Raw genomic sequence first — 23012 nt, forward strand, 5'->3', positions numbered from 1 at the left:
GTGGATTTGGGGTGGTTCTGTTATTGTAGGGTTGCTGCTAAACACTGGACTGTGCATCCTGTATGCAGGAGTGGGTTCTCACTAGCATGGATGTTGATGGCACTGGTGTCTTAGCTTTAGAGAAGGGAGCACCAATGTATTGGTTGGGGCCGCAAAGAGTCCATTTCAAGAATTACACTGACTTTGTGACCTGATGAGGGCTAGGAGGTGACAAGCATCCTTTGGTATGTGGAGTAAACTCCCAGGAGGAATCACAGGAGCTGCTTGACTTTAAGGGACCCCATACTGTGGGGAAACAACTATTAACTCCACATCAGAGAGATCTCAGTGGGCTGCCTCAGTCACACAGCCCCCAACACCCCTTCCAGGGGCTTTCCACAGCATCCCAGCATGTCCGATGACCTGGGCTGAACTCATAATGTCCAGAGCAATGGCTATTTTCTCAGAAAGAGGCAGCAACTTGCCCCTTTGTTGGCCAAGTGGCTCCTTCCTTCTGTGCTTATGGCAAGGAAAACACGGTCTTGTTTAAATGGGCAAATGAGCATATCTCCAGTTCTCCTGTCTGTAGGGGCACAATCCCTGCTGGAGTGGGGTTGCTATTAGTTAGTTCGCTGAGTACTGATGATGTGCTCAGGGATGTACAGAACTGGAGGAGCTGACAAGTCAAGCAGCTTAAACAGGTGACCTTAAACTGTTTGGTAGAAACCTGGTTTAATCACAGGACAACACTGGGGGATCATTTTTGTGGAGCCCTTGGTAGAACATTGGCAGCTTGTCATTACCAAGCCCTGACCTGCCCGAAAAACCCCGCCCCCACCTTCCTAGGCAAGGAGCTCTCTGGGGACTTACCTGTAGCCAAAAGCGCCATCATACACAGAATCGTTGAGGTAAATGACTGTGCCGCTGGGAAGGACGAACTGTTGTCCAGCAGGTGCGTTGTAGGAAACCAGCCCATCTGCCAGAGCAATCGGTGTGCAATTAGTGTGGGCCCAAACAAGCATCCCCCCCAGACAGGTTTGCAGCAACTCTCCAGGATAAACAAAAAGGAGAGCACAATGCAACATCCACCTGGGCCAAGAGGCTCCAGATTGCAGCACAGACCAGGGATGAGCTCAGAAACAGACTGGGCTCCGCTGTATGAGTGTCACACAAAAATAGAGGGAGAATGGCTGGATGGAGAACTGGCCAGGCTGACAAATAGGGCAGTGAAAATGTCATGCCAGCAGAGATATGGGTATAGGCTAAGAAGTTGCAACCTGCCTTTGCCAGTCACGTCCCCTCACACACAACCATTGCTGCCATGTCCTCTCACAAACTCCCATTGCTAGCCATGGACCTTGCCACATTCCCACTTCCAGGCATGGCCTGTCACCTTCCTCCGCCCTGCTGTCAGCCATATTCTCTATCAAACCTCCATTGCTGCCCCCTCCTCACTGCCACCAATAGCCCCTCGCGAACCCCCACTGTGGGCCATGGCCCCTCACAAACACCCATCACTCTCATGGCCTCTCACAACCCCACATTGCCAGCTGACCCCATGCCAAACCCCACCACCAAACACAACCCCTAGCAACCCCCCACTGAAAGCCATAGACCCTCACAAACCAGGGCACTGACACAATGTGGCCTCACAAACTCCCACTGGCAGCCAAGGCCCCGCAAACACCTCCATTGCCGTTAAGGAGCCCTCGCAAAGCCCCATTGCCAGCCCCGTCCCCTCACACACCTCCATGGCCAGCCCTGGCCCCTTGCAAACCCGAGTTGCCAGTGACAGCCCTGTGTACACCCATATTGCCAGACATGGCCCCTCGCAAACACCCCTTGCCAGCTACAGCTCCGCACACACACCCACTGTCCCTCGGACACACCCATTACTGCCATGTTCCCAAGGCAACCAGCATTGCCAGACACAACCTTTTCCGCACCCCCACTGCTGCCACATCCCCTCATATACCCCCATTGGTACCACATCCCCTTGCGCATCCCCATGGGCAGCCGGCCCCTTGCCAACCCCCACTACCACCCATATTCCCTGTCAAACCTCTACTGTGTCATGGCTCCATTGCCGCCATGCACACCTATATTGCCAGACACGGCCTCTCGCAAACACCCCATGCCAGCCACAGCTCCGCACACAGACCCATTGCCAGCAATGGGTGCATCTGAAGGTCCATTACTGCCATGTCCTCTCCCACCCCTCATTGCCAGGCACGGCCCCTCGCAACCCTACATTGCCAGGCACGGCCTCTTCCACACTCCCATTGCTGACACAGCCCCTTGCAATGCCCCCAGCCATGGCCCCTCGCCAAGCCCCATGAACTGCCACATACCCTCAAACCCCCACTGCCAGCCATGGTCCCTCATAAACCCCCATTATGGCCATGGTCTCTCACAAACCTCCATTCCTAGACATGGCCCTTCGCATGCCCCCGTTGCTGCCACATCCCCTAGCAAACCCCCATTTCCAGTCTTGTTGCCAGCCATGTTCCCCTGCAAACCCCCAGTGCAAGCCACAGACCCATTACTGCCCTGACTCCTCACAAATCCCCACTGGCAGCCATACCCTTCACAAAGCTTCATTATATTATGGCCCCCTCACATAGCCCCACAGCCAGCCATGCCCCCCACAACCTCCCCTCCCCCACACATATCACTTTCACGGCCTCTCACAAACCCCCATTGCCAGTCAAGCCCCTGAAAAGCTCCCATTGCCAGCCAGCCCCTCACCAAACCCCACTATTAGTCACATCTCCTATCAAACCGACGTTGCCAACAGCCCCGGCAAACCCCCATGGCCACCAACAGCCCCTCGCAAACCCCCATTGCTGTCTTATTCCCTCACACAAACACATTAGCCACCATGGCCCCTCATGAACCCCCACTGCCACCAACAGCCCTTTGAGGGCCCTCACTGCCAGGCACTTGGCTGAGTGCACATGCTGGCACTGTCTCTGATTGCAGAAGGTCTTCAGTGACTCAGCCCGCCCGCCGGGCACACAGTCTGTACACGTGATAGGACCCTGTTGGACTGCTTGTTTCAATACCCCACTTTGGAACATCTCTTGCTGCAGCCCTTCCCGGGCTCAATTCCTGGAGAGACTGTGGGACTGCTTAACAGTCCCGACCCTGCAAAAGGGCTGTACCTCCACCCCTGGGCTTTTTCCCTGGAGCCAATGCTTTCACCCTGCTGGGATTTTCTGGCTCCAGCTTTCCAACTAAACTGTTCAGATCCCCTGCCAGGGGCGTATCCCAGTTCCATACTCAGGCCACTTCCCCAGTGGCAGGGACCTGGGCCTGCCCACTACTCCAGGTCCTGACCTAGGGAACCTACGAATAGCAGCCACATGCCACTGCATCCCCTTTGAGTCTGCTACCATTTTTACTGCTCCCTGGGACATTTTCCCACAGCTCCTTCATGAATATCACAGGGCATTCAGCTACCCAGCTGTCAGCCAGGAGCTCCTTCTCCCCCCCCAAGTCCCTGCCATCAATTTCTCTGTCTTGAGAGCCTGCCGCTCCTTCAGCCAGCTAGGAACAACCTCCTTGCTCCTCCAGCTCCAGGCAGCAACTAACTCCTGTTCTGTACAGCAGCCCCTTTTGTATGGGCCTGCTGGGCCCTGATTGGGCTGACTCCCGTGCAGCCTCTCTAGGCTACTTGGAGGACTCACCTTCACCGCTCCTTTTCTATCAGGGCACCTCTGGGCCTGGTATGCCCCATCATTCCTCCATTGCTTGCCTCGGCCCCTTGCAAACCCTCATTGCTTGCCACAGTTCCTCACATAGCCCCATTGCCAGAAACAGCCCCTTGCATGCCCCCATGGCCAGAAACAACCGCTCGCAAACCCCATTGTCAGCCACATACCTGACAACCCCCAATTTCCAGCCACATACCCTCACAAACTCCCATTACTGTTATGGCCTCTCACAAACCCCCATTGTAGCCAAGGGCCCTGTCAAACCCTCATTGCCAGCCACAGCCTCTTGCAAAACCCCCACTGCCAGCCAAGGGCCCTCGCAAACCCACACTGCCAGCCACGGCCTCTCTCAAACTCCCATTATGGCCATGGCCTCTCACAAACCTCCATTCCTAGACATGGCCCTACTCATGCCCCCATTGCTGCCACATCCCCTAGCAAACGCCCATTTCCAGTCATGAGCCCCCATACCATTGCTGCCCCATTCCCTCGCAAACCCCCCTTGCTACATCCACATTGCAAGCCATGGCCCCTCACACAGACCCATTAGTGCCATTTTTCACTAAGAGGGTGGTGATTTTTCACTAAGAGGGTGGTGAAACACTGGAATGCGTTACCTAGGGAGGTGGTAGAATCTCCTTCCTTAGAGGTTTTTAAGGTCAGGCTTGACAAAGCCCTGGCTGGGATGATTTAACTGGGAATTGGTCCTGCTTCGAGCAGGGGGTTGGACTAGATGACCTTCTGGGGTCCCTTCCAACCCTGATATTCTATGATTCTATGTCTCTTTGCAAATCCTCAATGCTGCCACGGATCCTCACCAACCCTATTACCCACCAGAGCCCCCTCACACCCCCACTGTGAGCCACACACCTCCATTACTGCCACAGCCACTCACAAATCCACACTGCTGGACACATCCCCTTGCACATGCTCATTGCTGTCACGGCCCTTTGCACAACCCCATTGCTGCCACTTTTCCTCGCAAACCCTAGTAGCCAGCCACGGCTCCTTGCACACACCCATTGCCAACCATGGCCCCTCACACAGCCCTGGACCCTCAAAAACCTCCATTGCCAGCCATGGCTTCTCGCAAACCCCCATTACTGAAACGGCCCCTAGCAAACCCCCATTGCCAGCCATGGATCATTGCACACCCAAGGTGCCAGACATGGCTCCTTGCAAACCTCCATTATTGCCATGTCCTCTTACAACCCCCCATTGCCAGGCACAGTTGCTTGCAACCCCCCATTGCTGACACAGCCCCTAGCAAACCCCCATTTCCAGTCTTGAGCCCTCACAAGCCCCCATTGCTGCCAAAGCCCGTCACACAATCATGTTGCCAGCCTGTGCCAGGGTGTATAAACCCCACACTGGAGAACAAGAGGTAAAGGAGCTGGCAGAAGCTGGACTGGGGGCTTAAAAGGGGAAGCAGAGCAGCTGAGTAGGGGGCAGGCAGTGGACAAGAGAAGACCTGTGGTACAAGCTCCTGGGAAGGCATCTCCCAGGAAAGCTTACAGCCTGAGGCTTGGATACTGACCTGCTCAAGCCTGCAAAGGAGGGACTGGGGACTTCTGAAGGTCACAGACTTTAATTTTGTGTTTGGTTCTTTATTTTACCCTGTGGGGAGAGGGGACACTGGTAGGCAGGGAGGCAGCCGCATAGTGCCCCAAGGTGCCAATCTCAGCTGCCTACCATTGGGCCCTGGATCCCCTACCAGCCCCTAAAGAGGGGACAATGACAGAAGCCTGTCCCTTGGTGGGGAATCTAGTTGGGAGACCCTGAAGGTGCAAGGGTCCAGACCCCAACACATGGGGGAAGCCCCGAAGCTCTTGCTGACTTCTGAAGATTTCCACATCATTGGGTTCAAACATGTGACCTAGCCGGAGGGCTGAGTCGCTAAGAGAACAGATCCCCAAACAGAGGATTTACTGTGAGAAAGGGAAACCCCTGGGAGGAAGACAACCTACCACACCCTAGCCTGATCAGAAGGCAGCACTTCTGGTGAGTGTTCCCCTTCCAAGCCCCATTGCCAGCCATAGCCCCTTGCAAGCCCCCACTGCCTAGAGATCCATGCAGACAGATGCATTTCCATGTCAGACCCCCAAACACAACACAGGGTCCCGCTGCCACAGCAAGAGCCCTTGTACTTGCAGTTCATCTGGTCCCCTGATCCATGGCACTGGAAATGGGTGTGACTGGTGCCCTTGCAGAGCCCCTGCTCACCTAGCCACGTGCAGCCGTAGAGCTCCACTCGCAAGCATACATTCATGGAGTGGTCGGTGATGGGAATAAAGCGTATGAAGCGAGCTATGATGGGAGGCTCCAGGTCCTTGAGGACAATGTCATAAGGGTTGGTGTTTCCATCCAGCACCTAAGGACGACAGATACTAGGAGCAAAGAGCGCTGATGCTGTGCAGCTGAGAGAGTCAGAGGGCAGCTCACACATCCCACAGGCCTCCAAGTGTGGCTCACGGCTGCTGCACCTCACCATACCCTGCTACCACCACCCGGCACTTCTCTGCCACCAGGGGCAGGGAGATCACTGTTTTTGCATCAGTCTCAGCATCTGTGTGGTGGGCACAATCCCCCCAGTGCATGGGGCTTTGTCATTGTTACGGGCCCAGGGCATGGCAGTAGATATGCTTGTATTCCCTGCAGTGAACTTCCATCCAGCACTACAGCTGTGGCAGCCTGGATGGTGCTAATGTGCATCTCCTGTCTACATTGCACTGGGAGAGGTGGATTGGCACGAATGGGCATGGAGGGTAAAGCCTGCACTTCAACTCACACCTCCCTGCGCACTGCATGGCAGGTATCATCAGCATCTTCACTAGCATTTTCCAATACTCCAGTGACCAAGCCCCAACTGCCCCAGAAATGGATTGCTGACACCCTTCATTGTCAGTACCCTAGCCAGGCAAAGGCATTCTCTGTCCTAGGAGCTGGTGTTCTGCTCGTTGGCCAGGCACTGCTTCAGCCCGGAATGCCTGTAACTCGAGGTGGCAGCTACAGAGATACCTGGCCCACCTGATACTGGATTTGCAGTATATGCCAGATCAGCAACACTTGGTTAGGGTGCCAGTCTGAGCATGGTGACACATCCCACATACAGGGCCCCCCTTCCCATCTCTAGGGCAGTGGGATCCTAGCAGGGAAGATTTATTAATTTCCCCACCTCCTTACCTGCTTCCCATGCCGGTTCCTCCAGGAAATCCAACGGGTGCCATCCCGGCTGTAATTGATCTTGTACATTGGTGCAAACTCATTGCCATGGCCGCCAGCGTGTCGCCCCTGGGTCCCCACCAGGGTGATAAAGTGCAGGGCGTGCAGGTCAATCTGAAGGAACTCCTTGAGGTCATCCGGCTCAACTGGGATCTCTGGACACCAAGCCCCATCACCCTCTTCTGAATCAAGCCTGGGGCAGTGCAGGGTGGGGTAGGAGTGCAGAGGAAGAGAGAGAGTCACTTCCAAAAAGACTTCCTATGAGAGCCTATTATGGCACCCTGCTCCCCAGGCGTCAGACCCCACCCTGCCTTCCCCACAGCCCACCCCACTTGCCCCTGGGCTGGCCTAGCACTGACCAGGAATCTTCTAACCAGCAGTAACAAAGTAGAAAAGTCTCAGCTCCTCAGCCTCCAACCCTTAACTCACCTGCAGCACAAGGAGGACCTGTCCTTCCCCTCACAAAGAGCTGGGATATGGGGGTGGATTCACAGATTTGGGGCCCTGCAGTAGGGAGGGCTCACCAGCCAAGCTTAGGCCTGAAGCCCTGAGGTCTCAATTCTCTCATTATAAAATGCTGGAGGAGCGTTCCCCGAGCCCCTTTGAGTTCTGAGCTTTGGCCTTGGGCCCCCCATAGGGACACCAGTCCCATGGCCAGTGTGGAGCTGGGCAAGGAGCAGCATAATCAGAATTTCTCCCTCCCACGGGCCATCTCATGTTCCCCTAGCAGCTCACACTGGATATGGAGTGCTGGTGCTGGGTGCCGTTTCTGAGCATGACCCATACCCACCCATCATGGCCACCCGGCTCTCCTTGCCTGCTGTCTTGTGGGGGTGTTTCCTTGCCTCCCCACTCACAAATTGTGTGCTCCCCTGCTCTGACCCTGGCTCCAGCAGGGGGCAGGGTCTGTATCTGACCCATCAGAAATCCCACCAGAACCAGGCCTGAGGGCCAGTGTGGGCCCTGGGGCTCTGTGGGCCCAGAGGAGGGGAATACAGCACCACTGCCCCCAGATCCTGCTCACCAGGGGCCCCTACTGCAGTCCCTGCTCTCACCAGTCCTCACTTGTGGGTACCTGTTGGGCACTAGCTACCCAAAGTGGGGGAGGGCAGAAAGCACATGGGACTGCACTGGGCCAGGCAGACGGCACCAGGATAATATATAGCAGGAGCTGGAGGGTATCACCATGGGCATGTTCCCTGGAGAGTGTTCCTCACTGCCTCTGACGTGGGGCTGGCCCTTCAACAGCAGCATGGCATGTATGCAAAACTGGCCCCTGCCTCAAGCCCGACAGGAGCCCTCACAGCTGGGTCAGGGACCAGGCACTAGAGGCAGAAACACAACGTGCAGGGCCTGCCACGTGAGAAGCTGTGGGTAACCAAGGTGGCAGGGCAGAGCCCCAGATGGAGAGGTGAGATGGGAGGGGTCAGGAGGAAACGTCTCCCTCCAATCACCAGAGATGATGCATGACTTTCCCTCAGCACCAGGTGAGGAAGAGCTGTCAGTACCACAGGAAGGAACAGTGGAAGAGCACCATGCTGTAGACTGTATCCTGCTACCAACTCCCCATGCAGAGCGACAGGCTGCCACAAGGTCAAACCCCAGCCCTGGGGCAGCCTCTGCTGGGCACATGCTGGGTGTAGCCTCTCTCTTGCAGCTGCCTCTCACACTCAGGCAACTTCCGAGGAGCGGGCTGGGCCAGCAGAGAAAGTGAGGCCAACAGGGCTGTTCTGGGTGGGTTTCTCTCGCCCTGCCTGCAGGAGTTAAGATGACCATGGGTGGGAGGAGAGGAGACCCGGCGTGAGCGCCACCCGTCAGGAACTCCTCGCTGGCTCAGGGTCACTGCTCCAGCTGAGGGAACGTTCATGACAGTGTTCCTAGCACAAGGGACCCTCCCCAGCATGCGTTCACAAATGAACACACGCATTCTTGCAGCATCCTTTACTGAGCCCAGAGTGAAGGAGGGAACTCCCAGAGAGCGCTGTGATGGCTAATGCTGGCTTCAGGGAGGCCCCTTGACATGCAGCTGAGCTCCAGGGCCACACGCCCTTCCTGGGTCTGCAGACATCACACAGCCCATTGGGTCTAGTCTCCTGGGGAAAGGTCTAGGTTAGAAAGCTCATGGCTGCATGTCTTTCACTACAAAACTCTTGGGCAAATCTGCCCTGTCTTCTGACACACAGCATGCCCTTTTCACCCCAAGAATCCCTGGGTCTGAGCCCAGGTCCCCAGCCCCATTGTCCACTTGGCACCTTCCTCATGCTCCCATCTCCGCTCTGCTCCCCTCTGTGGCTGGCTGGACTCTTCCTCACTCTGGTACCTGGCAGGAGACTGCTAGGGGCAGAGGGCTGCAGCTTCCCTCTTGCTGTTGAACATGCCCTCAGCCTGCATTTGCAGGGGCCTCAACCTGTGACCAAGCTGTCAGCCACCATGGCACCTGGCAACTGCTGCAGGGGCTGGCCCCGTGCAGGCTAGCCATGGCCCCACAAAGTTGCCCCCAGGAACACATTCCAGGAACCCTATCTTGGGCCAGCCCCAGTGGTGAGCTGGAACCGGTTCGCACCGGTTCACAAGAACCGGTGCTTAAATTTAGAAGCCCTTTTAGAACCGGTTGTCCTGCGAGGGACAACCAGTTCTAAAAGGGCTACTAAATTTAACCAGCCTAAAGTGGTGCCTTAGGTGCTGACTCCGTGGGTGCTCCGGGGCTGGAGCACCCATGGGGAAAATTTGGTGGGTGCAGAGCCCCCACCGGCAGCTCCCCGCCCCGCACCTGGCCCCAGCTCACCTCTGCTCCACCTCTGCCTCCTCCCCTGAACGCGCCACCCCACTCTGCTTCTCCGCACGCCCCCCGCCAGCTTCCCGCAAATCAGCTGTTCGCGAGGGAAGGGCTGAGAAGCAAGTGGTGGCTTCACGCTCAGGCCCAGGGAGGTGGAGGCGGAGCGGAGGTGAGCTGGGGAGGGGGGGGCGCGAGGAGGGCTGCCCGCACCGTAGCAGGTAACCCAGGGGGTGCAGGGGAGCCGCTCCCCGCCCCAGCTCACCTCTTCCTCCCTGGGCCTGAGCACGAAGTTGCCGCTTGCTTCTCAGCCCTCCCAGGCTTCCTGCGCGAACAGCTGATTCGCGGGAAGCGGGGGCAGGGGGTGGAGAAGCAGAGCGGGGTGGTGCGTTCTGGGGAGGAGGCGGAGGTGATCTGGGGCTGGGCGCGGGGTGGGAATTTTCCCCGTGGGAGCTGTAGCCCCGGACCAACCATGGAGTCGGCGCCTAGGGAACCACTTTTGATGTGATCAGTGGGGGAAGCAGCCGCTCCTCCTAGCTATGCTACCCTGCCCCTAGAAGCCAGAGGGACCTGCTGGATGCTTCCCAGGAGCGCCCCAGGTAAGCACTGCCAGGACTCCCCACCTCGCCCCCCGGCAGGTCCCTCTGGCTCTTAGGGGCTGGGCGGGGTGGGCACCCACTACAGTGGCCCATGAGACCCTCCTGCCCGGATCTGGGGGCAGTCAGGGGACAGAGGAGGGGGGTGGATGGGGCAGGGGTCCGGGGGGGGGGGGAACGGGACAGGCCACGACCCCCTCGTGGGGTGAGGAGGGAACGGGTTGTTAAGATTTTGGAAGCTCATCACTGGCCAGCCCCACAGCTGCCATGGAACCACAGCCCCACTGCTTGCTTCTGGGAAGTGCTCTCCACCTCCCTACAGCTGCAGCAGAGCCTGCCTCGTCCTGTGCTGGGCCCAGGAGCAGTGGTGGCTGGCAGAGGAGTCTGGAAGAGCGGCAGCCACTGAGGTATGCTGCACACGCAGGATGACACTGGCAGAGCGAGACTCTGCAGGTTCATGGAACACGCCCTGGGCCCCAGCACAGGATCCTCGCCCAGCAATAGCCAGTCACAAAACAGGAACACTAGTGAAATCCTGCTATGGCCATTGAGAACATCAGTGACGCAGCTCTCCCCTGCCATAGGTCAAGTGTGATACCACACAGCCAATCACCCCATGTGATAGGCACACGGCTCCCTTGCATCGCTTGCCCTCACCTTCCATACTTGGCTGCTGTGGATTCAGACCACTGACTGGAAGCGGAGATGTCCTCGTCTGGGATGTGGCCGCCTGACATGCCCAGAGGATAACGGCATACAGCTGAAACGAGACACACCATTGGCTGCTCCTTCGGTTTGCTCCAGTGAGTGTGGAGAATGCTCAGTGCCTCCGAGGAACTCAGAACTGGCCCTCAGGAGAAGGTCAGGCATGGCGCAGGTAGCTCTGGACAAGCTCCCCCCACTTCACGCCAGCCCTGCTCCACCACACTACATGCTAGCTCAGCCCTGGAACCTCCCCAAAGCTATGCCAGTGCACCACAGATACCACAGTGATAGGCTTGGTATAAGAAAGAGGCCCATCCGCAGATCTCTAGTAGCACCTCCTGCTCTTCTAGGCTTTGGCTTCGCACCCCACACAAATACGGGTGTCTGGTATCTGGTGTAGACTCATAGACCCCCCCTGCTATGCAAACCTTGGGACCTCCACACAGCCTGGCTGATGTAGCCACTCTTGATACATCCCGGCAGCCCCTTCTCCTGCCTGTGCCCTCCACTTAGCTCCAGATACACTTCTGTCCCAGCCCGCAGCACCACCTGCTACTCTAGTGCCTGGCCCCTACCCCCACAGTAACATCTCTGCAAATGCACCTGCCGCAGCCCCTCCTGGACTCACACACAGATCTGCCAATGCCCCTCACCCAAACCCTGCTATCCCAGACCCAGACCCCATCAACACAGCTTGATCACTGCACCTCAGCAGGTCATGCCTGTGCACCTTCCATGCTGCCATCCTGCATGAGGGAAAGTGACTCCCCTCAGCAGGGTGGGGCAGGGAGGTAATTGACTTGTAGTTGGCAGCGGGGGTGTCTCTGGTATCCAGGAGGAGTCCCCAGGCTTGGCAGGAGTCCCCAGTAGCAGCCAGTGTCACACAGAGACTGCTGCAATTCTGGAGTAAGTGTCCTGAGCTCCTCTGGGCCAAAAGACTTACCATGCCCTAACGGAGAGGTTCATGCTCACTCTAGCCTTGCTCACTGAACAGGGGATGGTGACTGATGCCCAAGCCCTGTGGAAATCAGAGGGGGTGGGCACACGTGTTCCTATTGGGGTGTGTGGATTCTATTGAAAGAGTCCTAGATACCATTTGACTCTCCCACTCCCGTGGTGAAGGACACAGCTGGTCAGGCTCATTTGAGTGTCCTGGCTTCTTCCTCACATGGGCCCTGATTCCAAGAGCTGCCCCACGTTGACTCAGTCCTCCACCACCTGGCCTCCATGAGACCGGCAGGGGCCCAGCCACACAGGGCTACCTGGAGGATGAGAGCCGGAGATTGCTGTTCTCAGGGGAGGCAGAGCTCCCTCTCTGTGGAGAGTCAGTCCACACAGTGCTCTGAGGAGGCATGTGGGGGCAGCTGCAGCCTCTCACTCAGCACCGTGGAAGGGTATCTCAGCGACTGGCCAAAATGGGATGTGCCAGAGCTCTGCATGTGGCTCTCGGCTCCAGCTGCTGATGGAGGCTCCTCTTTTTGCTCACCAGACAGAGGTGGCGGGTGTGAACTGCAACCAGGAGCTACATTTCCAATGATGCATGCGGATGGATGGTTGATACCTGGGCAGCTTTGACAGCTACGAGTGCCCATAGCAGCCCAGGGCTTCATGGGGTTAGCCCCTCTCAGGGAGCCAGCCTAGGACTGTCAGGGCATACTTCCTGCAACCACCTGCCCATGATAACACAATACCATGCTTAGCAGGGTGCATTATTAACAGCAGGAATTGAACCTGGGCCCTTTAGATCCTAAAGCAGGAGCCTCTAGTGCCTGAGCTAAATGACCCAGCTCTGTTTGCTAAGGCTGTAGCAGACTCATTAAACTCCATCAGTAGAGGGGGCCAGAGCCCCACAGAGCATAGTATGGGTTACAATAGTTCACAAGAACACAGTACACTGTGCTTTAAGTGAGAAGAGACTTGGTCAGCATTCAAACCCAGCTGCTCACCCATGGTGGGGATGGGCCTTCTGGTTTCATGGGCTAACATACGTGTTGCAGATGACTGATACGGGACTCTAGCAATAAAGAGCTAAAGGCTGGAAATATAATCGATACCAGCAGACATGGTTTCATGGAAAATAGGTTGTGTCAAACAAATGTGATATTGTTCCGGGAGCAAATTACAAATCTGTCTGATAAAGGTAACTATGATGACATAATAAACTTAGATTCTGTAATGGATGTGACTTAGTCCCAAGTGACATTTTGATTTAAAAACTGGCACTATACAAATATCAATATGGCCCATGTTAGTGGCTTCAAAACTGGCTCACTGATAGATCTCACAGTATAGTTGTTAATGGGAAACTAGAATCTAATGGGATTATTTCTAGTAGGCTCTTGCAGGGATCTGTTCTCACCCTATTCTTTTATCGATAATTGGAAAGAAAATATAAAATGACTGCTGATAAAGTTTACCAATGACACAAAGTCTAGTATTGTGGCCTATAGCAAAGAGGACAGGCCATTGATACAGAGCGATCTGGGTAACTAGGTAAGCTTGGTGCACTGATCTTTCATCATACATCTACGAACAAAGAATGTGGCCACACTTATAGGATGGGGGACTCTATCCTGGAAAATAGTGACTCTGGAAGCGACATAGAGGTCATGGTGGATACCACCTGAACATAAAGTCCCAGTGCAACACTGCAGCAAAGAGGACTAGTCTACTCCTAGGATGGATAACTAGAGAAACACTGAGCAGGCAGAGAAAAGTGATGTTACCTCTTGTGATGGGGTGTGCAAACCCCACACTGGAGAACAAAGGGTTAGAGAGCAGCTCTGGGCCCAAACAACCCCATATGGAGAGAGGTAAATAGTGGTGTCCCCCAAGGGTCCATTCTGGGATCAATCCTATTCAACATATTCATAAATGATCTGTAAAAAGGGGTAAACAGTGAGGTGGCAAACTTTGCAGATGATACAAAATTACTAAAGATAGTTAAGACCCATGCAGACTGCAAAGTGCTACAAAAGGATCTCTCAGAACTGGGTGACTTGGCAACAAAATGGCAGATGATATTTAACCTTGATAAATGCAAAGTAATGCACATTGGAAAGCATAATCCCAACTATACATATAAAATGATGGGGTCTAAATTAGCTGTTACCACTCAAGAAAGAGACCTTAGAGTCATTGTGGATAATTCTCTGAAAACATCCACTCAATGTGCAGAGGCAGTCAAAAAAGTGAACAGAATGCTGGGAATAATTAAGAAAGGGATAGATAATAGGACAGAAAATATCATGTTGCCTCTATATAAATCCATGGTACGCCCACATTTTGAATACTGTGTGCAGATGTGGTCGCCCCATCTCAAAAAAGATATATTTGAATTGGAAAAGGTTCAGAAAAGGGCAACAAAAATGATTAGGGGTATGGAATGGCTTCTTTATGAGGAGAGATTAAAAAGACTGGGACTTTTCAGCTTGGAAAAGAAATGGCTAAACAGAGATATGATTGACGTCTATAAAATCATGACTGGTGTAGAGAAAGTAGATAAGGAAGTGTTGTTTACTACTTCTCATAACACAAGAACTAGGGGTCACCAAATGAAATTAATAGGCAGCAGGTTTAAAACAAATAAAAGGAAGTATTTCTTCACACAACACACAGTCAACCTGTGGAACTCCTTGCCAGAGGATGTTGTGATGTCCAAGATCATAACAGGGTTCAAAAAAGAACTAGATAAATTCATGGAGGATAGGTCCATCAATGGCTATTAGCCAGGATGGGCAGGAATGGTGTCCCTGCCCTCTGTTTGCCAGAAGCTGGGAATGAGCGACAGGGGATGGATCACTTGATGATTACCTGTTCTGTTCATTCCCTCTGGGACACCTGGCACTGGCCACTGTCAGAAGACAGGGTACTGGGCTAGCTGGACTTTTGGTCTGACCTAGTAGGGCCATTCTTATGTTCTTATGTTCTTATATGCAAAGCCAGCACAAACAGGAGGTGGAGTTTAAAAGGGGAAGCAGAGCAGGTCAGAAGGACTGAGCCACAAACAAAGGGACAGATCCCACAGGATGGAGTGGTAGAAGAAAGAGGACCATCAGGGAGGACAACATAACCACTAGGCAGCACTGCTGGGGAAGGTCACCTTTCACACCTCTATATATGGCACTGGTGAGCATAGGAATTGCCATTGTGAGCCATCCAGGATCCTGTCTCTGACTGTGGCCAGTGCATCAGAGAAAGGTGCAAGAAATGTTGCAGTAGACAGTTTATAGGATACTTACCAGGGAGGAAACTTCCTTCTGAGCTCCAGTAGGTAGATGATTTAAATCCCTTTAAAAACTCTTGGAGGGTCAGCAGTTCTAACTCTGATGTTACAATTCTAACTCTGATGTTCTCTTTATCTATATAAGTGCCCAATCCTTTTTCTGAACTTTGCTAAGCTCTTGGTGTCAAAATAATCGTATGGCAGAGAACACCACAGGCTAACTGCATACTGTGCCTTTTATCAGGTTTGAATCAGCCCTGGTCCACACTAGGAGCTGAGGTCGAATTTAGCAGCGTTAAATCGATTTAACCCTGCACCCGTCCACACGATGAAGCCCTATTTTTGACTTAAAGGGCTCTTAAAATCAATTTCCTGACTCCACCCCCAACAAGGGGATTAGCGCTGAAATCAGCCTTGCTGGGTCGAATTTGGGGTACTGTGGATGCAATTAGACAGTATTGGCCTCCGGGAGCTATCCCAGAGTGCTCCATTGTGACTGCTCTGGACAGCACTCTCAACTCAGATGCACTGGCCAGGTAGACAGGAAAAGGTCCGCAAACTTTTGAATTTCAATTTCCTGTTTGGCCAGCGTGGCAAGCTGCAGGTGACCATGCAGAGCTCATCAGCAGAGGTGACCATGATGGAGTCCCAGAATCGCAAAAGAGCTCCAGCATGGACTGAACGGGAGGTACGGGATCTGATCGCTGTATGGAGAGAGGAATCCGTGCTATCAGAACTCTGTTCCAGTTTTCGAAATGCCAAAACGTTTGTCAAAATCTCCCAGGGCATGAAGGACAGAGGCCATAACAGGGACCCGAAGAAGTGCCACGTGAAACTTAAGGAGCTGAGGCAAGCCTACCAGAAAATCAGAGAGGCGAACGGCCGCTCCGGATCAGATCCCCAAACATGCCGCTTCTATGATGAGCTGCATGCCATTTTAGGGGGTTCAGCCACCACTACCCCAGCCGTGTTCTTTGACTCCTTCAATGGAGATGGAGGCAACACGGAAGCAGGTTTTGGGGACGAGGAAGATGATGATGATGAGGTTGTAGATAGCTCACAGCAAGCAAGCAGAGAAACCATTTTTCCTGACAGCCAGGAACTGTTTCTCACCCTGGACCTGGAGCCAGTACCCCCCAAGGATCACAGGTTCTTCCCTTCCCAGAGGCTAGTGAAGATTAGAAGGCAAAAAAAATGCAATCGTGATGAAATGTTCTCTGAATCATAGAATATCAGGGTTGGAAGGGACCTCAGGAGGTCATCTAGTCCAACCCCCTGCTCAAAGCAGGACCAATCCCCAATTTTTGCCCCGATCCCTAAATGGCCCCCTCAAGGATTGAACTCACAACCCTGGGTTTAGCAGGCCAGTGCTCAAACCACTGAGCTATCCCTCCACAGCTCTGAGCTCATGCTGTCCTCCCACACTGACAGAGCACAGACGAATGCGTGGAGGCAGACAATGTCAGAGTGCAGGAAAGCACAAAATGACCAGGAGGAGAGGTGGCAGGCTGAAGAGAGTAAGTGGTGGGCTGAAGAGAGGGGTGAAGCTGAAAGGTGGCGGTAGCGTGATGAGAGGAGGCAGGATTCAATGCTGAGGCTGCTGGAGGATCAAACCAGTACGCTCCAGCACATGGTTGAGCTGCAAGAAAGGCAGCAGGAGCACAGACTGCCGCTACAGCCCCTGTGTAACCAACTGCCCTCCTCCCCAAGTTCCATAGCCTCCTCACCCAGATGCCCAAGAACGCGGTGGGGGAGCCTCTGGCCACCCAGCCACTCCACCCCAGAGGATTGCCCAAGCAACAGAAGGCTGGCATTCAATAAGTTTTAAAGTTTTAATCTTTTAAAGTGCTGTGTGGCCTTGTCCTTCCCTCCTCCACCACCCCTCCTGGGCTACCTTGGTAGTTATCCCCCCATTTGTGTGATGAATGAATAAAGTATGCATGACTGTGAAGCAGCAATGACTTTATTGCCTCTGCAAGCAATGATTAAAGGGAGGAGGGGAGGGTGGTTAGCTTACAGGGAAGTAGAGTGAACCAAGGGGTGGGGGGTTTCATCAAGGAGAAACAAACAGAACTTTCACACCGTAGCCTGGCCAGTCATGAAACTGGTTTTCAAAGCTTCTCTGATGCGTACCGCGCCCTCCTGTGCTCTTCTAATGCCCTGGTGTCTGGCTGCGCATAACCAGCAGCCAGGCGATTTGCCTCAACCTCCCACCCTCTCATAAACGTCTCCCCCTTACTCTCACAGATATTGTGGAGCACACAGCAAGCAGTAATAACAGTGGGAATATTGGTTTCGCTGAGGTCTAAGCGAGTCAGTAAACTGCGCCAGCGCGCCTTTAAACGTCCAAATGCACATTCTACCACCATTCTGCACTTGCTCAGCCTGTAGTTGAACAGCTCCTGACTACTGTCCGGGCTGCCTGTGTACAGCTTCATGAGCCATGGCATTAAGGGGTAGGCTGGGTCCCCAAGGATACATATAGGCATTTCAACATCCCCAACGGTTATTTTCTGGTCTGGGAATAAAGTCCCTTCCTGCAGCTTTTGAAACAGACCAGAGTTCCTGAAGATGCGAGCGTCATGTACCTTTCCCGGCCATCCCACATTGATGTCAGTGAAACGTCCCTTGTGATCCACCAGAGCTTGCAGCACTATTGAAAAGTACCCCTTGCGGTTTATGTACTCGCCGGCTTGGTGCTCTGGTGCCAAGATAGGGATATGGATTCCGTCTATAGCCCCACCACAGTTAGGGAATCCCATTGCAGCAAAGCCATCCACCATGACCTGCACATTTCCCAGGGTCACTAACCTTGATGTCAGCAGATCTTTGATTGTGTTGGCTACTTTCATCACAGCAGCCCCAACAGTAGATTTGCCCACTCCAAATTGATTCCTGACTGACCAGTAGCTGTGTGACGTTGCAGGCTTCCACAGAGCTATTGCCACTCGCTTCTCAACTGTGGGGGCTGCTCTCATCTTGGTATTCATGCGCCTCAGGGCAGGGGAAGGCAAGTCACAAAGTTCCATGACAGTGCCCTTACGCATGCAAAATTTTCGTAGCCACTGGGAATCGTCCCAGACCTGCAACACTATGCGGTCCCACCAGTCCATGCTTGTTTCCTGAGTCCAGAATCGGCGTTCCACCGCATGAACCTGCCCCATTAGCACCATGATGCCCACATTGCCAGGGCCTGTGCTTTGAGAGAAGCCTGTGTCCATGTCCTGATCACTCACGTGACCGCGCTGACGTCGCCTACTCACCCGGTATCGCTTTGCCAGGTTCTGGTGCCGCATATACTGCTGGATAATGCGTGTGGTGTTTAATGTGCTCCTAATTGCCAAAGTGAGCTGAGCGGGCTCCATGCTTGCTGTGGTATGGCGTCTGCACAGAAAAAAGGCGTGGAACGATTGTCTGCCATTGCTCTGACGGAGGGAGGGGCAACTGACGACATGGCTTACAGGGAATTAAAATCAACAAAGGGGTGGCTTAACATCAAGGAGTATTTCAGGCAGGAAATTTCAGGCATTTCAAGGAGGGCTCCAATAAGAAATGGTGCACCTAAGTAATTGTTCTTATTGGAACAAGCAGGTTCGTCTGGCCTCTGACTGATACATGGCTAGATTTACCTCACTGCACCTTCTCTGTGAGTGACTGCAGTGTGACCTAGAGGAATGAGTCTCCTAGACAGGGAGGGGGAGCAAATGAGTACAAAACAAATCTGGTCTCTTTCTTGTTTTGATCCACTCCATCTATCTTTTACATCTTTGGCTGGCAGCAGACGGTGCAGAAGGACTGCAAGCCATCCACATCTCATGGCTGCTCGGCAGAAGATGGTACAATAGGACTGCTAGCCATCCTCATCTCTTGCCTGCCTGGCAGAAGATGGTACAATAGGACTGCTAGCAATCCGTATCGCCTGCCTGCTCACCATAAGATGGTTCAATAGGACTGACTGCAGGACTAAAGAGAATGACCTGGTCAAGTCACTTCTAATGTAGTCCCTAATGTGGCCAGGAGCACCTCGGACATGACGATGACGGCTACCAGTCCTACTGTACCATCTGCTGCCACAAGGCAATGGGTTACTGCTGCTGTGTAGCAATGCAGTACCACATCTGCCAGCACCCAGGAGTCATACGGTGATGGTTACCTGAGCGGGCTCCATGCTTGCCATGGTATGGCGTCTGCACAGGTAACTCAGGAAAAAAGGCGCAAAACAATTGTCTGCCCTTGCTTTCACGGAGGGAGGGAGGGAGGGAACGGGGGCCTGACAATGTGTACCCAGAACCACCGCAACAATGTTTTAGCCCCATCAGGCATTGGGATCTCAACCCAGAATTGCAATGGGCAGCAGATACTGCAGGAACTTTGGGATAGCTACCCTTAGTGCAACGCTCCGGAAGTCGACTCTAGCCTCGGTACTGTGGAAGCACTCCGCCGAGTTAATGCACTTAGAGCATTTTCTGTGGGGACACACACACTCGAATACATAAAAACGATTTCTAAAAAACCGACTTCTATAAATTCGATATAATTTCGTAGTGTAGACATACCCTTAGGCTTGAATAGAGACTGGGAGTGGATGGGTCATTACACAAAGTAAAACTATTTCCCCATGTTTATTCCCCACCCCACCCCCCACTGTTCCTCACACGTTCTTGTCAACTGCTGGAAATGGCCCACCTTGATTATCACTACAAAAGTCCCCCCCCCCCCGCTCTCCTGCTGGTAATAGGTCACTTTAAGTAATCACTCTTGTTACAGTGTGTATGGTAACTCCCATTGTTTCATGTTCTCTATGTATATAAATCTCCCCATTGTATTTCCCACTGAAAGTATCCGATGAAGTGAGCTGTAGCTCACGAAAGCTTATGCTCAAATAAATTTGTTAGTCTCTAAGGTGCCACAAGTACTCCTTTTCTTTTTGCGAATACAGACTAACACGGCTGCTACTCTGAAACCTGAGCGATATCAAAGCATTACAGTATCTTCTGTATTATTATCCCTCCCATTCCTTACACAGCCAAACTTTTGGTTTCCCCTTTTGAGCAGAGAGCTGTTGTGATAATTGGACCTACACATTTACTCTAACTATGAGCTCACTGGTAGAGAGTGAGTTATTGTTGCCAACCCTCCAGGATTGTCCTGGAGTCTCCAGGAATTAAAATTTAATCTTTAATTGAAGATTAAGTCATACAATGAAACCTCCAAGAATACGACCAATGAAAGTTGGTAACCCTAGAGTGAGTGTAAGGTTATTGTGATAGTTTATGAACTAGAACAATAAATGTTGATAGAAAAGGTGTGAAGGGGAGACAGCGTGACTGAGTCCAAACAGAAAGGCCTCCTAGCCCAGCTCAAGGACTGTGTTAAGATCATGCCTGGTAAACAAGAAAAATGTGGGTCTGGAAATTAATTAACCAAAGTTGGTGTGTTGAATATTAGTCTTAATTGGTGGCTGAAATAACGAGTGGCTGTTACACTCACCACTGCCTTTGGGGTCCTTACAAAGAGACTTTGAGGAGACAAATTGGCTACTGGAGTGAGCTTCACCATCATGGCTGCCACCCCCACCATCTCCTGGGCCCCAGATCTTTGTCATCCTGACCCAAACTGGTGTCCTGACCAGACCGGGCCAGAGAGAGGAACCCAGATTACATCGCCACCCCTACCAGCTCCAGCTGAATCCCAACCACCAGCTGGCATGTGAAATTTTCACTCCTCCCTGCTCCATTGTGCCCGTTTCCTTCCCTACCTTATTTCTCCTCTTTCCTATCTCTCTCCTTTTGCCTCTGTCTAATAAGAGTCTGACTTGGCCAGCCAAGACTGCCAGAAGCTGGGACTGGATGACAGGGGATGGATCACTTGATGATTACGTGTTTTGTTCATTCCCTCTGGGGCACCTGGTATTGGCCATTGTCGGAAGACAGGATATTGGACTAGATGGTCCTTTGGTCTGACCCAGTATGACTATTCTTATATTTTGCAACACTGCTGTGAGCCTGTGACCATAAAGAGGCAACTAAAAGCAGAGTCCTAAACAGCCTAACGCTGGTATAAGTTTGCCAGGTCTTGGAGTGGCTGATAAGTCCATGGGCTGGGTCTGTGTTTTTCCAACAGTGAGGCTGCAAGTGAGAGTCAGCACCAGAAGCTTCATTTTCTATCTTTTCTGTTCTTTTCTCTCCCCTTCTGTGTGTGTTTGTTTCATTTTGTCTTGTAAGAAACAGATCCGATTTTAACAATAGTTCGAGCCCATTTCAACTAACTTCTTCCCTTTTCCCCAAAAAGAACAATTATCATCATTTTAACACGACCTAAGAGACTGTCAAACAAGGGGATATTTCCTTTAAAAACCCTTTTCTGCTAATGGGAAAGGGAACAAGGGCTGTTGTTAAAATGAAAGCCTTAATTAATTTGAAATGTAAAGTATTAAATAACTTTTCCTTCTTTTCTGTTTCTTAATATCAGGTTTAAAGGGACATTTAATGGTGTTTGTGCCATGGTACTAAGCATGCTGAGGTCTCTGCACACCAAACCCCAAACCTTGTTTAAAACTGTTTAATGTTGGATGGTTAGTCCTGTTAACACTATTTGGCCGTGTATCTTTCCGTCTAAATTCATGCAACAGGTCTTCATTGAGTGATCCCAATGATACCCAGGTGAGATCAATACTGGATCCTGGGCCCCTTTTTAGCAGCCATACTTGAAAAAGGATGTTGAAAAATTGGAGAGGGTTCAGAGAAGCACCACAAGAATTATTTGAGATCTGGAAAACCCACCTCACAGTGAGAGGCTAAAGAAGCTCATTGAATAGGAATTAAAAGCAACTTGATCAAAGTCTAGAGTAGACATCCATATACAGGGAAGAGATTTCTGAGAGCAGAGGGCTCTTCAATTTAGCAGACAAAGGCAGAACAAGATCCAGGGGCTGGAAGCGGAAGTCAGCAGAGTTCTTTCTGGAAATATGGTGCAGATTTTTAACAGTGAGGCTAATTCACCACTGGAACAAATTCCCCAGAGGTGTGATGAATCCCCCTCACTCAAAGGGTAGGTAGGTTTTTCCAAAAGTATCTGAGTAATCATTTGCAATTTCTGAGTAAAGACCGGATACCTTAGGATCAGCTCTAGCTCCACTATCAACTTTTTGGGCTGACTACAGGAATCCCGGGGAGGGTCTCTGGCCTGTGCTATGCAGGTCAGACTCGAGGATTGCAGTGCTCCTTTATGGCGTTAAAAGCTATACACTTCTAGACCCTTGATCTGAATCAAGCCCAGGCCCATGACAAAGGCCGCTCCCATCAGATGGTCATTCAGTGGCTGGTGTGAAATGAACAGAGGGGGCAGGGTCTAATTCCCCTTCTATTGGGACAGGCATCCACCAGCACACCATTGCAGCCAGTGCTATCAGGAAAGAAGACAATGACTGAACTGGCCATGAAGTACTCGTCACTCCTTGAGGTGTAGTTTGTGTGAGTGAGAGAGAGTACGGGTAAACTGGTGCTGCTCCTGTCATGGACACACAGGCGTTTTCAGTCTCGCTCCAGCATGGTTTACCAGGGAGAAATTCACTTGGAAAAGGGAACTTGTTCCTTTTGCTTTAATGGACTCTGCGTTTCTTTCCCACCTGCCCTAAAGAAACGCAGGATAAAACCAGGCCAAGCAAGCAGCCTCCCGCATCCCCTCCCACCATAGCATTCAGTTCAAACCCCATAAACCTGCAGCAGGCAGCACCTTCAGGCTTCCCACCAAGCAGCTGATTCGTTTCCTCTCTCTTCCTTCCGCAGGCTGATTCC

At 52.5% G+C, this 23012-nt stretch overlaps 1 protein-coding gene across 1 annotated transcript in view; it reads right to left on the reverse strand.

Annotated features, from left to right (window-relative positions):
* The window catches only part of DDR2 (discoidin domain receptor tyrosine kinase 2), a 143959-nt gene that overhangs the window by 63755 nt on the left and 57192 nt on the right, over positions 1 to 23012 (reverse strand). The window contains exons 3-6 of the mRNA XM_073356221.1: positions 10944 to 11046; positions 6879 to 7110; positions 5919 to 6066; positions 850 to 955 (exon numbers count right to left, since the gene is read on the reverse strand). Coding sequence (XP_073212322.1) covers positions 850 to 955; positions 5919 to 6066; positions 6879 to 7110; positions 10944 to 11046 — 589 coding nt within the window. The remainder of the gene's footprint in view (positions 1 to 849; positions 956 to 5918; positions 6067 to 6878; positions 7111 to 10943; positions 11047 to 23012) is intronic.

Source organism: Lepidochelys kempii, chromosome 8, assembly GCF_965140265.1.
Source record: "Lepidochelys kempii isolate rLepKem1 chromosome 8, rLepKem1.hap2, whole genome shotgun sequence".
Taxonomy (NCBI): domain Eukaryota; kingdom Metazoa; phylum Chordata; order Testudines; family Cheloniidae; genus Lepidochelys; species Lepidochelys kempii.